The sequence below is a fragment of the Vulpes vulpes genome, chromosome 1 (genome assembly GCF_048418805.1).
Source record: "Vulpes vulpes isolate BD-2025 chromosome 1, VulVul3, whole genome shotgun sequence".
Classification (NCBI taxonomy): Eukaryota; Metazoa; Chordata; class Mammalia; order Carnivora; family Canidae; genus Vulpes; species Vulpes vulpes.
This window is the reverse complement of record NC_132780.1, coordinates 135,076,094-135,090,516: the sequence shown is the minus strand read 5'-3', so window position 1 is coordinate 135,090,516 and position 14,423 is coordinate 135,076,094. Positions and strand designations below refer to the sequence as shown.

General features: G+C 45.4%; 1 protein-coding gene across 1 annotated transcript in view; it reads left to right on the top strand.

Annotated features, from left to right (window-relative positions):
• Window positions 1-1,122, top strand: part of TMEM217B (transmembrane protein 217B) — a 46,277-nt gene extending 45,155 nt beyond the window's left edge. Inside the window, exon 2 of the mRNA XM_025991161.2 lies at window positions 542-1,122. Coding sequence (XP_025846946.2) covers window positions 569-1,120 — 552 coding nt within the window. The 5' untranslated portion in view covers window positions 542-568 and the 3' untranslated portion in view covers window positions 1,121-1,122. The remainder of the gene's footprint in view (window positions 1-541) is intronic.
• The last annotated feature ends 13,301 nt before the right edge of the window (window positions 1,123-14,423 follow it).

Below are 14,423 nucleotides of genomic sequence, written 5' to 3'. Positions count from 1 at the left end.
GCATTTTTTTTCTTTTTTTAAAAAAAGGATTTTATTTATTTATTCATGAGAGAGAGAGAGAGAGAGAGAGAGAGGCAGAGACACAGGCAGAGACACAGGCAGAGGGAGAAGCAGGCTCCAGGCAGGTAGCCGGACGTGGGACTCTATCCGGGGTCTCCAGGATCACACCCCCGGCGGAAGGTGGCGCTAAACCGCAGGCCACCGGGGCTGCCCCGCCTGCATTTTCATAGTGAACTTTTTTGTTAAACTTTTATAATGGTCAAAAAATAAATAAAAAGCATAGCTGCCTCTGAAATAGCAGAGCTGGGAGCTCCCTAAGGAGTGTCTTGGGCCAATGATGCCCTCACTTGCCAGTAACTTGGTCACCCATAGCTAGTTAAGCCAGAGCTGGGGCCAGATGTTATGTCCCTTGACCTTGGGCCCATTGCCTGTCCATAAACCAACTTACTCTTAGCTTTCCCATTTACATCAGTGGCTCAAGGAATTTCTCTAGGGCTAACTCTACCATCTTGTGATGCATCTCTATTTTTTTTTTCTGTAGCAGATGCTGTGGTAAAACACATATCAAATGAACAAGACGATCTCTCTTCTGGTGGGCATCTTCTCTGTCCTTAACACCATCCAGTTCCTCATCTTTGACTTGAACCACATTACATCCATTGGCTACGAGGAAAAAATCAACATCTACATGGACACAAAATCAGAGGTAATATCTTGGATCATGATCCAGAAGAAGTCTATCAGCATTGTCTTATCTATCATGACCATCCTGTTCAGCGTGTTCCTTCTCTACTGCATCCGCATGAACAACTATGTGGGGCTGCTGTGCTATGCTGTGTGGATCATCACCTATGAGCTCATCAACTTCTCCATGGTCTTACTCATCAACGGGATCATCAAAGAGCAGTTCAAGGAGCTGAGTTACCTGAACTTGATCTTCCAAATCTCCCGTATGCTTCTGCACTTCTTCTCCCTGCCTTTCATCTCTAAGCATATCTACATCCTTTACAAGGACCCTAAGACTTTAAGTAAGATAGGCCGCCGCAGGCACTCCTCCATCTGTACGGTCGATTCATGGTCACCTGTTGGGATGGGAACATTGTACCGCAAGTTAAACTGAACTGTGCCAGGAAGAAGAGAAAGAGAGGGACCATGCTCCCGGCAATAGCTCCCCTTCTTCCTGCCTGTTGATTCTGTTGGTTTTGCTTACCTTTTCAGGGTTCTTGAGTATTATTTACAACTATTCTTGGGGGAGGGTGGGTTGCATGGATCAATTATTGTGCATGTGTTTGTGACTTGTTTTAGCTTTTTATTATATACTGCCTTTGTTCTTGCTTAACCCTCTTACTGATGTATGCTATTACTTCTCATGATCCCCTCCTCTCTGCATGTCCCTAGTTTCTAATTTTTGAAACCACATTAAGCCTCATTTTGAAGCCTCATTTTGCTCCTGCATTTAATTGCAGAAAGAATCTCTTTCCAGATTCATGTATCACTCTGCTTCTCTCATACTTTTTGGAAAGCACTTCCTCCTATTGGTCCATAACATAGTAAGAAGAATCCTCATTTAAGAAAGCTCCAGGATTTTTTTCCATTTTAGGACTATTGACATTTTGGACTGGAAAATTCTGTCCTGTATGGAGCTGTTCCCTGCATTAGAGGATGCAGCAGCATCTGTGACCTCTACCCACTAGATAGTATCCCCTCACACGTGTGACAACCAAAAATATCTGCAGGTGTTGCCAAATGTTCCCTGGGAGGACAAAATTGCCCCCAATTGAGAACCACTATTTTATTATATATTTCTTTATTTTTATTTTTTTAGTAATCTCTACACCCAATGTAGGGCTCAAACCCAGGACCCTGAGATCAAGAGTCACACGCTCTTCCAACTGAGCCATCCAGGTGTTCCAAGAATCACTATTTAGTGCAATACACTCCCAGTGTTGAGAGCTAGTATGCCACTACTGTTAACTAAAGGAGAGCATCTTTTACTGAGAGCTCTTTACATTCAGTACCAGTCATTTTAATTCTTTTTTTTAAAAGAATTTATCTATTTATTTTTTCATGAGAGAGAGAGGGAGAGAGAGAGAAAGAGGCAGGCAGAGGGAGAAGCAGGCTCCATGCAGGGAGCCCGATGTGGGACTGGATGCAGGATCTCCAGGATCAAGCCCTGGGCTGAAGGCGGCGCTAAACCGCTGAGCCACCCAGGCTGCCCGAGTCATTTTAATTCTAATGCTCCCATTTTACGGCTTGATGAAACTGAGACTCAAGGCACTTAAGTGATGTGACTGAGGTCGCATGGTAGCAAAAGCAGGATTTGATTCTAGATCATCTGACTATACATATACACAACATCTTGGTTCCCTGAAGCACTCTTATCTTTACCAAGATAAAAAAGAGGGACCTCCTTTTAGGATATTTCTTTTTCATTCCAAAAATGTTGGAGGTGAAACCAAGGGACACATTTATTTTAATCCCACTCCTCCAAACCACGAGCATAGTGACTGTAGCCCACTTTTACCAAACACATAGTAAGTGCCCGGTGCTATTCTAATAATTCACTCAATTCTTCCCACCGCCCTGCGAGTACCAGATTTGGACGCAGGCCAGTACCTAAAATGACCACCAGATGGCAGTCAGCAATAAGCTTTTGATTAGTGCTGTTTGCCTTCCCAACCAGATCCTCTAGGGGCGGCTGATGAGGGATTTAGGGAGCCAGGAGCTGATTGATGACTGAGGACTCATAGTGTGCGTCGCCGCCCTAGTCTCACAAGGCGTGCATTGTCTGGTACCAGAAACAAAAAATAAAACATGAGCTGACTTCAGGCTCTAATCCCCCATCTCAGCTGGGGTGGCATGGTGGGGAAGCTGGCTGACTGGAGACCCATGTGCAGAAGAGGTGGAGAGGGACACAGAATCCCAAGAATCAGCTAAGAGTTACCTGATGCCAGGAAGCTTAAGAGGATCAGATGAAGGCTGTGCACCCCTCTACACTAGGACTCCTCAAAGTGTGGCCTGTCGGCCTCCCCATCCCAGCTTCCCATTCTCTTGAGAACCCATTCCAGTCCACCAAGTCTGCTCTTGGTAAGGTGGTCTCCACACTGCCCAATCCTGAGCTCAGCTTTCTCTTGCCATGCTGCTCCATGGCTGTTGACCAACTAACTGATCCTTCCCTGACCTGCAAACAGCGCTCTCTCTTGGCCTGTGGGACTTAAAGGCCATCCCTCTGCATTCGCCACCTGCCTTGTTGGCCCTCCTCATCTCCCTGACATCCAGACATCAGAAGTGCTCCCTGTCATCCCACTGATCTCCTTCCTAACTGCTCTCCTCCCTCCCTCTGCTCCAGCCACACTGGCCTCCTTGCAGTTCCTCCTCCACACCCAGTATATGCCAGCCTTGGGGCCTTTGCACAGGTTGTTTCTTTAGCCTGGAATGGTCTCACTCCAGGTATCCACTGGCTTCCTCTCATTTCCTTCAGATGTCTGCTCAAAAGTCACTGGAGAGGCTTTTCCTACCAATTTATGTGAACCCAACCCCTCCCCATGCCCTCCCTCTGTAACCCACTTAGCCTGCTTTATTTTTTTTTTCATAACGCATATCACCTGACTTACTCTTTACAATTATTACCTCCTCTACCCCCCAAAATACGAGCACCATATTTTCTTTATTGCTGTCTTCCCAGCAGCTAGAACAATTCCCGGCACATAGCATGTGCTTGATAAATATTTGTGGAATGAATAGACACAGACCCTCCACAGAATAGAATGAAGGACTGTTGACTGTTTTCCACCAGGTGGTTATAGTACACAGACTGGTGAGAGCCAATGTCTTTCTGCTCTTCAGCCTCCCTTCCTTCTCCCTTCTTCTCTTATTCACTTCTGAAGTCAGCAGATCATTACAGGTGGAAATATTCACAAGGGGTACAATTTCAGCTTCCTTGTCCCTCCCTCCCTTCCTTAACTCTCTTTCTCCGCACCAGCTGCTGACACTAGACATACCACCTCGTTTCCTGGCTCCACCTCATCAAGCTTAAAACCAACCTTTCGAAGAGTGCAGGTGCCCCCGAGAAGGGCATATTCCCAGAGCTGTCACCACCTAACCCTCCCCTCCAGCCCCATGAAGGTCTCTGCCCTTCCAGCCTCCCTTGCTTCACTAGGTTTGCTGAGTGTCTACTGTGTAGCAGGGCCTGAGCCTGAGGAATATCCTAGAAAGTAAGACACAGCCTGCATTTCAAGAAGTGCCCAGCCTAGGGAGGGCTGAGTCACTCAGGGCCATTGGGCCCATATGATGGGTGCTGAGGGAAGCACTGGGGGCCATAGGAGGAGTCTCTTGGAGATTGGAGAGCAGGGAAGTCTTCCTGGAGGAGGAGACCTGTACACTGTAGCTGGAAGAGGCCCGAGAAGGGAGGAGAAAAAACAGAGAGGTGACAGCCTGAGAAGGTTCAGATACCCCTGGAGTTACCTCAGGGTGAAGGAAGAAGATCTGTGTGGGGGATGATAGTGTCAAGAGGAAGCAAGCAGACACGTACTTCCCCAGAGAGAAGAGGGTCTCCCCTTTTCCCACGGTCTCTGCTGGCTGCTCCCGGAAGGTGTTTGCTCTTCAGCACACAACCACGAAATATTTCTGGGCATCTTTCCCACCTCACTGTTGTCACCTGTACCTCCAGGTTTCCCCTAGCAGCTGAGTCTTTGGGGGGACAGAATTCGTTCTTGTTTACTTCTCCCTGCTGGTTTTAAGATGTGTCAAATGTTCCCATCTATTTTACTTCTTTTTTCCCCAGGGCTTAGGTATCCATTCCCCCTGCTTCTTTTCCCCCCAAAATGCCCACATCAATTACTAATATCCTCAGCCCTTAAAGCCCCCCCCCCCTTTTTTAAGATTTTATTTATTTATTTGAGAGAGAGAGAGCACAAGAAGGGGGAGAGGCAGAGGCAGATACAGAGGGAGAAGCAGACTCCTTGCTAAGCAGGGAGCCTGATGCGGGGCTTGATCCCAGGATCCCAGGATTATGACCTGAGCCAAAGGCAGACACTTAACTGACTGAGCCCTCCCAGGTGCCCCTCGAAGCCCCTCTCTTTTCCTTTCTTTGGTCTCTCTCCACCATCAGTCTCTACATATGGTCTGATGCTTTGCTGTTTTTTTGAATCCATTTGCCCACCTGATAAAAGGTTAATGAAGGCCTCTGACGCCAGCCCCTGACTCTCAAGACAGCCTTTCACACAGGTTAGTTGCTCAGTGAGTGAGTGAAAAGAACCCTCCTAGGCTTCTTTTCTCATCCCTTCCATCCCCTCATCTGTTGTTAGTAAAATAGCAACTTTAAATGCTTAAATTTGGGGTGCCTGGCTGGCTCAGTCAGGGGAGCCTGTGACTCTTGATCTCAGGGTCATGAGTTCAAGCCCCATATGGGGTATGGAGATTACTTCAATGAATAAAACATTTTTTTAAAGAAATGCTTACATTTTTTTTTCTAAATGAATTAGGAGTTTCTTCCCTGGACATTGGTTTTACAAATGCCTTCTGACCATATTAATCTTGTTGAACAAACAAGGGCTTTCTAAGCATGTGTTTGTGCATGTGACATTGTGTGTTTGTGTATGTTTGTGTGTACATGCATATTTCTGCATCTGCATGACATGTTTGTGTGACTGTGGACATGTAAAAATCTGAGTCAAACAATTATCTGTTGATTGTCAGAAATAACTTACTTTTTTTTTTTTTTTGGAGGGGGATGAGAGGGCAGAGAAAGAAGGAGACAGAGAATCTTAAGCAGGCTCCACCCTCAGTGTGGAGCCCATGGAGGGGGGGCTCGATCTCACAACCCTGAGATCATGACTTGAGCCAAAATCAAGATTCAGCTGCTTCCTGTTGGTTAAGTGTCTGCCTTTGGCTCGGGTCATGATCTCAGGGTCCTGGGATCTAGCTCCCTGTTGGGCTCCATGCTCAGTGGGGAGCTTGCTTCTCTCTCTCTCCCCCGACCCTCCCCCTGCTTGTGCTCTCTCTCTTCTTTCCCAAATAAATAAATAAAATCTTAAAAAAAAAAAAAAAAAGTCAGCCGCTTATTGACTTAACTGACTAAGCTAGCCAGGCGCCCCAGAAATGACTTACATGTTAAAGATATAAAAAGGTTTGGGGCACCTGGCTGGCGAAGTTGATGGAGTGTACGACTCCTGATCTTGGGATTGTGAGTTCAAGCCCCAAGCTGGGTGTAGATATTACTTTAAAAAATAAAATATAGGGATCCCTGGGTGGCGCAGCGGTTTAGCGCCTGCCTTTAGCCCAGGGCGCAATCCTGGAGACCCGGGATCAAATCCCACGTCGGGCTCCTGGTGCATGGAGCCTGCTTCTCCTTCTGCCTATGTCTCTGCCTCTCTCTCTCTCACTGTGTGCCTATCATAAATAAATAAAAATTAAAAAATAAAATAAAATAAATAAAATAAAATAAAATAAAATAAAGATATAAAAAGGTCAAAAAATGCCAGGCTTTATTCTTTTCCAAAGTTTGCTTCTACCTACCATGGCTGTCTTTCCTCTTCAGAAATACATCCCAAAAGGGCCAACACTAGAAAGACATCTTTTTTTTTGAGCCATCCAGGTGGCCCTAGTTGAGATGGTTTTTTTTTTTGTTTTTTTTTTGTTTTTTTGTTAACTTTTATTTATTTATGATAGTCACAGAGAGAGAGAGAGAGGCAGAGACATAGGCAGAGGGAGAAGCAGGCTCCATGCCCTGGGAGCCCGACGTGGGATTCGATCCCGGGTCTCCAGGATCGCGCCCTGGGCCAAAGGCAGGCGCTAAACCGCTGCGCCACCCAGGGATCCCTGAGATGGTTTTTTAAAGCATTCTTTGTACAATAACCACCCTCCTTCCTCACCTTTGGACATCATGGAACACACCCACGCTCCCTAAACATGTGCATTCATGCTTCCCCTCTCTCTCTTTTTATTTCATTTTTTCTTCTTTTATTCATTCATCAAAATGCATGGCTTACTGACTGTATGTTGGGCGTTGTGGTAAGAAGCAAGGCAAAGGGCGCCTGAGTAGCTCAGTTGGTTAAGTGTCTACCTTTGACTCAGGTTGTGATCCCAAAGTCCTGAGATCAAGTCCCACACTGACTGAACAAGGAACCTGCTTTCCCCTCTCCCTATATCTGCCGCTTCCCCTGCTTGCTCACTCATTCTCTCTCTCTCTGTCAAATAAAAATAAATAATATCTTTTAAAAAAATAAATAAGGGGCACCTAAGTGGCTCAGTCAGTTAAGCATCTGCCTTTGGCTCAGATCATGATCCTGGGGTCCTGTCCCTCTCCCTCTGCCTCTCCACCTGCTTGTTCTCTCTCCGCCCCCCTCTCTCTCTGTTAAATAAATAAATAAAATCTTAAAAACAAATAAATAAAAATTAAAAGAAAATAAAGTCATAAAAGAAAAGTGAGGCAAAAATAAAAATGAGATGCAGTCCTGGCCCTGAATCAAGAAAGGGGACATATGAGGAAGTAATTATGATATTATACAACAAATCAGGTAATGGAGGTAAGTGCAAAGTGCTATGTTATTTCTATTTCTCAGTGGTTCATTCAACCCATATATATTAAGCACATGCTCTACATCAGGTCCTGTTCTAGGTATTGGAGCTTCAGGGGAAAAGAAAACAGAGTTCCTACTCTCATGAAAGTTGTGTTCTAAGGAGGGAAAGTTAATGAATGTGTAAGTATATCCAATAATTTCAGGGGCACCTGGCTCAGCCCAGAGTGTGTGACTTTTTTTAAAGATTTTATTTACTTATTCATGAGAGACACAGAGAGAGGCAGAGACATAGACAGAGGGAGAAGCAGGAGCCCGATATGGGACTCGATCCTGGAACTCCGGGATCACATCCTGAGCCAAAGGCAGACACGCAACTGCTGAGCCACCCAGGCATCCCAAGAGTGTGCAACTCTTGATTTTGGAGTCATAAGTTTGAGCCCCACGTTGGGTGTAGAGATTACTTCAAAACAGAATCTTGAGGAGCACCTGGGTGGCTCAGTGGTTGAGCATCTGCCTTCAGCTCAGGTCATGATCCCAGGGTCGTGGGGTCGAGTCCCACATCAGGCTCCCTGTGAGGAGCCTGCTTCTCCCTCTGCCCATGTCTCTGCCTCTCTTTCTGTGCCTCTGATGAATAAATAAATAAAATCCTTAAAAAAAATAAAAATAATAGTTTCAACTAGTGATAAATGCTAAGAAGAAAATGAAACAAGGTGATATAATAGAGCTTCATCCCAGATAGTGAGACTTCACCAGTCCTAATAATTGCTGCCTCGAGATTGTTTCCAGAATAGCCCTGAGACCCAGTAGAGATGGGCATCTAGGAGGCCTTCGGATAAGGGATGTCTCTCTGAAGAGGTGATGCTTAACAAGACTGGGAAGGTCTGTGGGAAACACATTTCAACCACAGGGAACAGCAAGTGCAAAATTCTAAGCAAGGGGAAACAGGTGTAAAGCATTCAAAGACCAGTCAGAGAGCCAGTGACTGGAGCTTCATGAGTGAGGGCCTGGAGGATATGGTGGCTTAACTGGTCTTGGGTTCCTTTCAACTGCTCTGAAGTGCCTTCCTGCATCTCAGAGTGGAACCCTAAAACCCAGTGTTCCAGACTCCCTTGCAGCTCCAGTCCTGGAGACTGGACATGGAGTATGAACTTGGGAAGACAGAACTGAGACAGAAGCTGGGGGGTTGGGCAAAATGGGTGAAGGGGAGTGGGAGGTATAGGCTTCCAGTGATGGTGTAAGTCATGGGTAAAAAAGGCACAGAACAAGGAAGACAATCAATGATAATGTAAGAGCAATGTACGGTGATGGAGGTTAGCTACATTTGTGGTGAGCACAGCATAATGTAAAACTTGTCAAGTCACTATATTGTACACCTGAAACTAATATGACATTGGTATATTACATCAACTACACTTAAATTTCATAAATGAATGAATGAGTGAATGAATGAATGAAGCAGAGGCCATCTTCCTGATGTCTTTGAGTTTGCTGCTTGCCAACTAAGTTACGGAGTAACCAGCCCTGTTTCTCTGCAGCCACCTTCCAGTGTTTGGTCACTAGCTCTGCTGCCAGTCGTCACCTCCTGATCCCTGGGTTATGGTTGTGTTTTCTAGAACTCAGCAGTTCCGAGCATGGCCTCTTGATTCCCACTTTTCTGAGGGGGCAGCAGCAGCAGCTGCTCCCTTGGCAGGCGGGTCGGCAGTGTTACTCCCAGGGGCCCAGTACAAAACCTCTTGCACCCTTCCAAGGATTGGAAAGGAACCAATTCCTTCTGTGCACTCAAATGCCTCAAATGCCTGTAGTGGTCTGCGGTTTCTTGCAGCTGGTCCTGAGTGAGCTGGGGGTTTGGGAGACCCAGCACTCACCTTCGAGAGACCCCTCCATTACACAGGCCAGTGTCTGTCTGCCCTGCCTCCTGTTTACCAGTGCAGAGTCAACTCCCTGCTTGTAACAAAACATCTTCCCTCACTACCTCAGGATAGTTCATGCTTGGTCCAAGAATTGTTGGCAGTCTTAATAACAAGTCTGCAAGTTTCCTTTTGTCTGCCATGCTTGTCCAATTGCTAAAAACAAAAACAAAACACATGGGGCACCTGGGTGGCTCCGTGGTTGAGCGTCTACCTTTGGCTCAGGGCATGATCCCAGGGTCCTGGGATCAAGTCCCGCATCGGGCTCCCTGCACGGAGTCTGCTTCTCCCTCTGCCTGAGTCTCTGCCTCTCTCTCTGTGTGTCTCTCATGAATAAATAAATAAAATCTTTTTTAAAAATGTGGGCAGATGTGGCAGGCTTGGTTTCCTCTGGCTATCTTTCCCTGAGTAGGTTATACTTGGCCAGATGTTCATAGGCCTGCCCTTTATTACAATCCCCACAGGCTAACCAGATAAGAAAATGATACTGGTCTGAATTTCCCGGTGACTTGCCAATTACAGTCAACACTTTTGGAGTGTTACCATAAGCAAGCCTGTACAAAAAGCACCAAGGGAGATGTGAGCTTCCCTCCAGGTGCTGAGAGTCTAGTGAGGAAGAAACGCACAGATAGACCAAATAACAAATGCTGGGTGTCTTCCAAGCACTCCTCCGAATGAATGAACTAATTTAACTTTGACAACAATGCTGTGAAATAAATCATTGTTTTCCTCATGTCACAGATGAGAAAACTAAGGCCCAGGAAAGTTAAGTCGCTCTTCTAGGAGTCACACGTAGAGTTCACTGCCGGGGTTTGAACCCAGGTAACCTGGCTCCAGAGCCTCTGCAGCCGATCGCATCCAGGCAGTGTGGGAGGCTCTGTGAATGTGCTGCAAGAGGAAAGCAAAGACAGAAGTAACTCAGCCCAAGGGGATCAGGGCAGGCTTCCCCTCAGAAAAAAGTCTTCCGTCTTCTGGTCAGTTCGGTAGACGTGCATGGGACCTGGACTTTGTGCTGGTCCTTGAGCAGGGTGCTGGGTGTGGAAAGGTGAGCCAAACCTGTCTTCCTGCCCTTGAGGGGCTCATAGGCAGGAGGGGAAGCTGACAGCTAAGAACATTAATTGTGATGTGGAATAAGAAGGGCTTCTAAGCAGGGGGAGGCAGAGATAGCATCAAGGAGGGTGTCAACCCTGCAGGGGACTTACCGGTAAGCAAAAGCTTCTTTGAGGAGGGGACGTACAAGTTGGGCTTTGAACAATGAAGATGGTTTGCCAGGCTGATAATTTGGGTGGGGTTGGCGTGGGCGACAATTGAGGGAAGGGCAGAAGGCATCCCAGATGGAGGGAACAGCAAGTGCAAAGACAAGGAGGTGGGGAACACGATGATGTGTCTGAGGGTGTGGGAGCCCAGCTGGGCTGCCACGATGCTAGTGGCAGCGGCCAGAAGGGAGGCTGCAGAGTGAGTGGCAGCCATCTCTGGAAGAGATCACTGCACTGTGCCAAGGAATTTGCACTCTGCGCCCTGGGGAGGTGTGCAAAGTATGGGTTGTAACCCACTTGAGTATGTGAAATCAGTTTAGTAGGTCAGGACCGATATTTTTAAAAAGGAAAAGAAAATTGAATGGAACAGACAAGAATAAAGAGACATAATACTATTTGTATTAAGAGTACCAGGGCACCTGGGTGGCTCAGTCAGTTAAGTTTCCAACTTTTTTTTTTTTTAAGGTTTTATGTATTCATTCATGAGACACACACAGAGAGAGAGACACAGGCAGAGGGAGAAGCGGGCTTCATGCAGGGAGCCCGCTACGGGACTCAATCCCAGGACTCCAGGATCATGACCTGAGCCAAAGGCAGATGCTCAACCACTGAGCCACCCAGGTCCCCCAGAGTCCAACTTTTGATTTCAGCTTAGGTAATGGCTTCAAGATGGTGAGATTCACCCCCAAGTCAGGCTCCACACTCAAGTGGGTAGTCTGCTTGGGATTCTCTCTCTCCCTCTCCTTCTGCCTCTCTCCCTACTCCTCTCTCTCTCTCTCTCTCTCTTAAAATAAAAGAGTAAATACTAAAAAAAAAAAAAAAAAAAAGTAAGTACCATTTTAGGGGTGCCTGTTTGACTCAGTCAGCAGAGCACGCAACTCTTGGTCTTGGGGTGGTGAGTTTAAGCCCCACACTGCGGGTAGAGTTTACTTTAAAAAATAAATAAAGGGAGCATTTTAAAAAGTGTTTTAAAAAATAAATAAAAATGTTTTAAAAGAGTAAGTACCATTTTGTGAAAATGTTATTTCAATTATATGCAGGGTAGCAGATACCGCAAGCTTTCCATCAATGCATTCTCCTATTTTAATTTTAATATCAGATCCTCAAGTGTTGACACTTGGCTGCCCAGTGAAAGACTGTATTTTCTAGCCTCCTTTGGCAGTAGGGTGTGGTCATGTTAGTAAGTTCTGGCCAATGCAGCATAAGCAGTGGTGGTGAGTGTCAACTCTGGGTCATGCTCCTAAAAAGAGTGCACTTTTTTGTGTCTTTTCCCATTAACTGGAATACGGATGTGATGGTCAGAATTGGAGTAGTCACCTTGGGCTCAGAATTAGAAGCACACCTCCAGACTATAAAAGAGGAGTCATGTGAAAGAGAAGTTAACATCTAGCTTATTTAAGGTATGCTAACATTGCTATTACATTATCTCAGACCAATCCCTAGTTGACATATGTGTGAATAAATGCATGTATGCTTGTGTTCATATATGTATATGTGTTTATACATACAGCCCAGGCTATATTGTAAATTATTATTACTATGGATTGTAGTAAGAGAGAGAGAGAAACTGCCTGTCCTTAAAAGCTGTTTTAAGCAAGTGAGAAATATGGTAAGTTTTGGGTTCCCAAGCTAAAAAGAATCTGAAGATCACTTAGCCCACTTGTTCTCTCTTCTAACCGATAGGGAAACTTAGGCCCCCCAGGGGTTAGGTAACTGATTCAAGGTCCCAGGGCTGAGTGGCAAGAGCTGGTCTTTGAACTCTGATCTCTTCATTCAAGACTGGGTCCCTTCAAACTTTTTTTTTTTTAAGTAAGCTTTACACCCAATGTGGGGGTGAACTCATGACCCTGAGACCAAGAATCACGTGCTCAACTGTCTGAGACAGCCAGGCACCCCCAGACTAGGCCCCTTCATTGTCACCAGTCAATAAAGATTCATTTACTCCTTCAGTCTTCAAACATTTTTCTGCATCACATTATTCTCTAATTCAATTCAAATCAGAAAATATTTATTGTAAACCTGTCATATAATAAATTGTAAAGACAGAAAGGACCTTCATGAAAAGCTCCTTAATTGGTATCATAGGGGTGCCTGGGTGGCTCAGTGGTTGAGTGTCTGCCTTTGGCTCAAGTCGTGATCCTGGGGTCCTGGGATCGAGTTCCACATCAGGCTTCCTGCAGGGAGCCTGCTTCTTCCTCTGCCTGTGTCTCTGCCTGTCTGTGTGTCTTTCATGAATAAATAAATAAAATATTTTTAAAAATTAGTATTATAGATGGATACCGAAGTAAGTTTGGATCTGTATTCATGCATGGATGATCATGTGTACATGTGTCCCTGGCTCTGACCCCTGAGAAGCTGTAGAACCATGGACACCCCAGTAGATGCAGTAGAAATTGCAGTAGCAATTGAGCACATCTAGGGCTCAGATTTGGTTTTTAAATATCTTTCTCCAATGAAAAAAAACAAGCTTCTTTGGACCTGTGGTTGACTCCGGGACTGGGAAGAGAAAGCACCAGATGAGCCTGGAGTATCTTGTGATGATAGAAAGACAGTGCTCACGAAAGGATGGGTGCTCATGAAAAAGACACAAGAACCAACTGAAAGCACTCCCAATGCCAAAGCTGGAATAGTGTGAGCCACAAAGTAAGTAACAAAGGTACTGGACTTCATAACCCGTAGAAAAAAATAAATACCCATGAGTCCATATCTATATGAATCAATCACTGCAGAAACAAATGACTTCCTTAACTGAATATCTCGATGACTGGAAATAGAGAGATTTCAAAATTTAGTTGGGTAGGCCTGGATAATGACACTTTGTGGTAACTGAAACCAAAACCCACTTGTAGTGGACAAGTCCTGGGACAGAAGAGTAAAGTCCTGGCACTAGTCTTATCTCTGCCACCCAAGGCTTGTGACCCTAAGCATTTATAAAATGGGGATAAGACCATTTCCCTTGGGGTGCCTTGCTGGCTAAATCAATGGAGTGTGTGACTCTTGATCTCAAGGTCATGAGTTCCAGCCACATGTTGTGTATAGAAATTACTTTAAAAAGAATAAAAGAGGACAGACTGGGTGGCTCAGCGGTTTAGCGCTGCCTTCAGCCAAGGGCGTGATCCTGGAGACCCAGGATCGAGTCCTGCGTCAGGTTCCCTGCATGAAGCCTGCTCCTCCCTCTGCCTGTGTCTCTGTGTCTCTCTCATAAATAAATAAATAAAATTTTAAAAAATTGTTTTAAGGAAAAAAATTGTTTTAAGAATAAAAGAAAAAGAAAATAAACAAAAAAGGGGGGGGGGGAGGATCGTTTCCCTTGCCTACCTCATGTTTTTCCAAAGACACAGACATGAAATAAAGGTTAAATGCAAACATATCAGTATTTGTGATATATTTAGTGCTGTGTTTTTCACATTTTTCTGCTTTTTATTGGTGACTTTGCTGTTTAAAACTGCCCCAGCTGTGGTGATAAAGGGTCCATAAGTGACATGCCTCACAGAGAAAATACATGTGTTAGATAAGCTTCCCTCAGACGGGAGTTAAAAGGCTGTTGGCCATGAGTTCAGTGTGAATGAGTTACTATATATATTAAATAAGATGTCTATAAACAGAAACCCACGTAGAACGTTGGTGACCAAAGGCTCTCAAGACCTAACCCTGTATTCACCTACGGCGGTGGTTCAGCGTTCCCAGCGACTTTATTAACATAGCTACTGTGGATCATGAGAGCTGACTGTTAGTAGCGC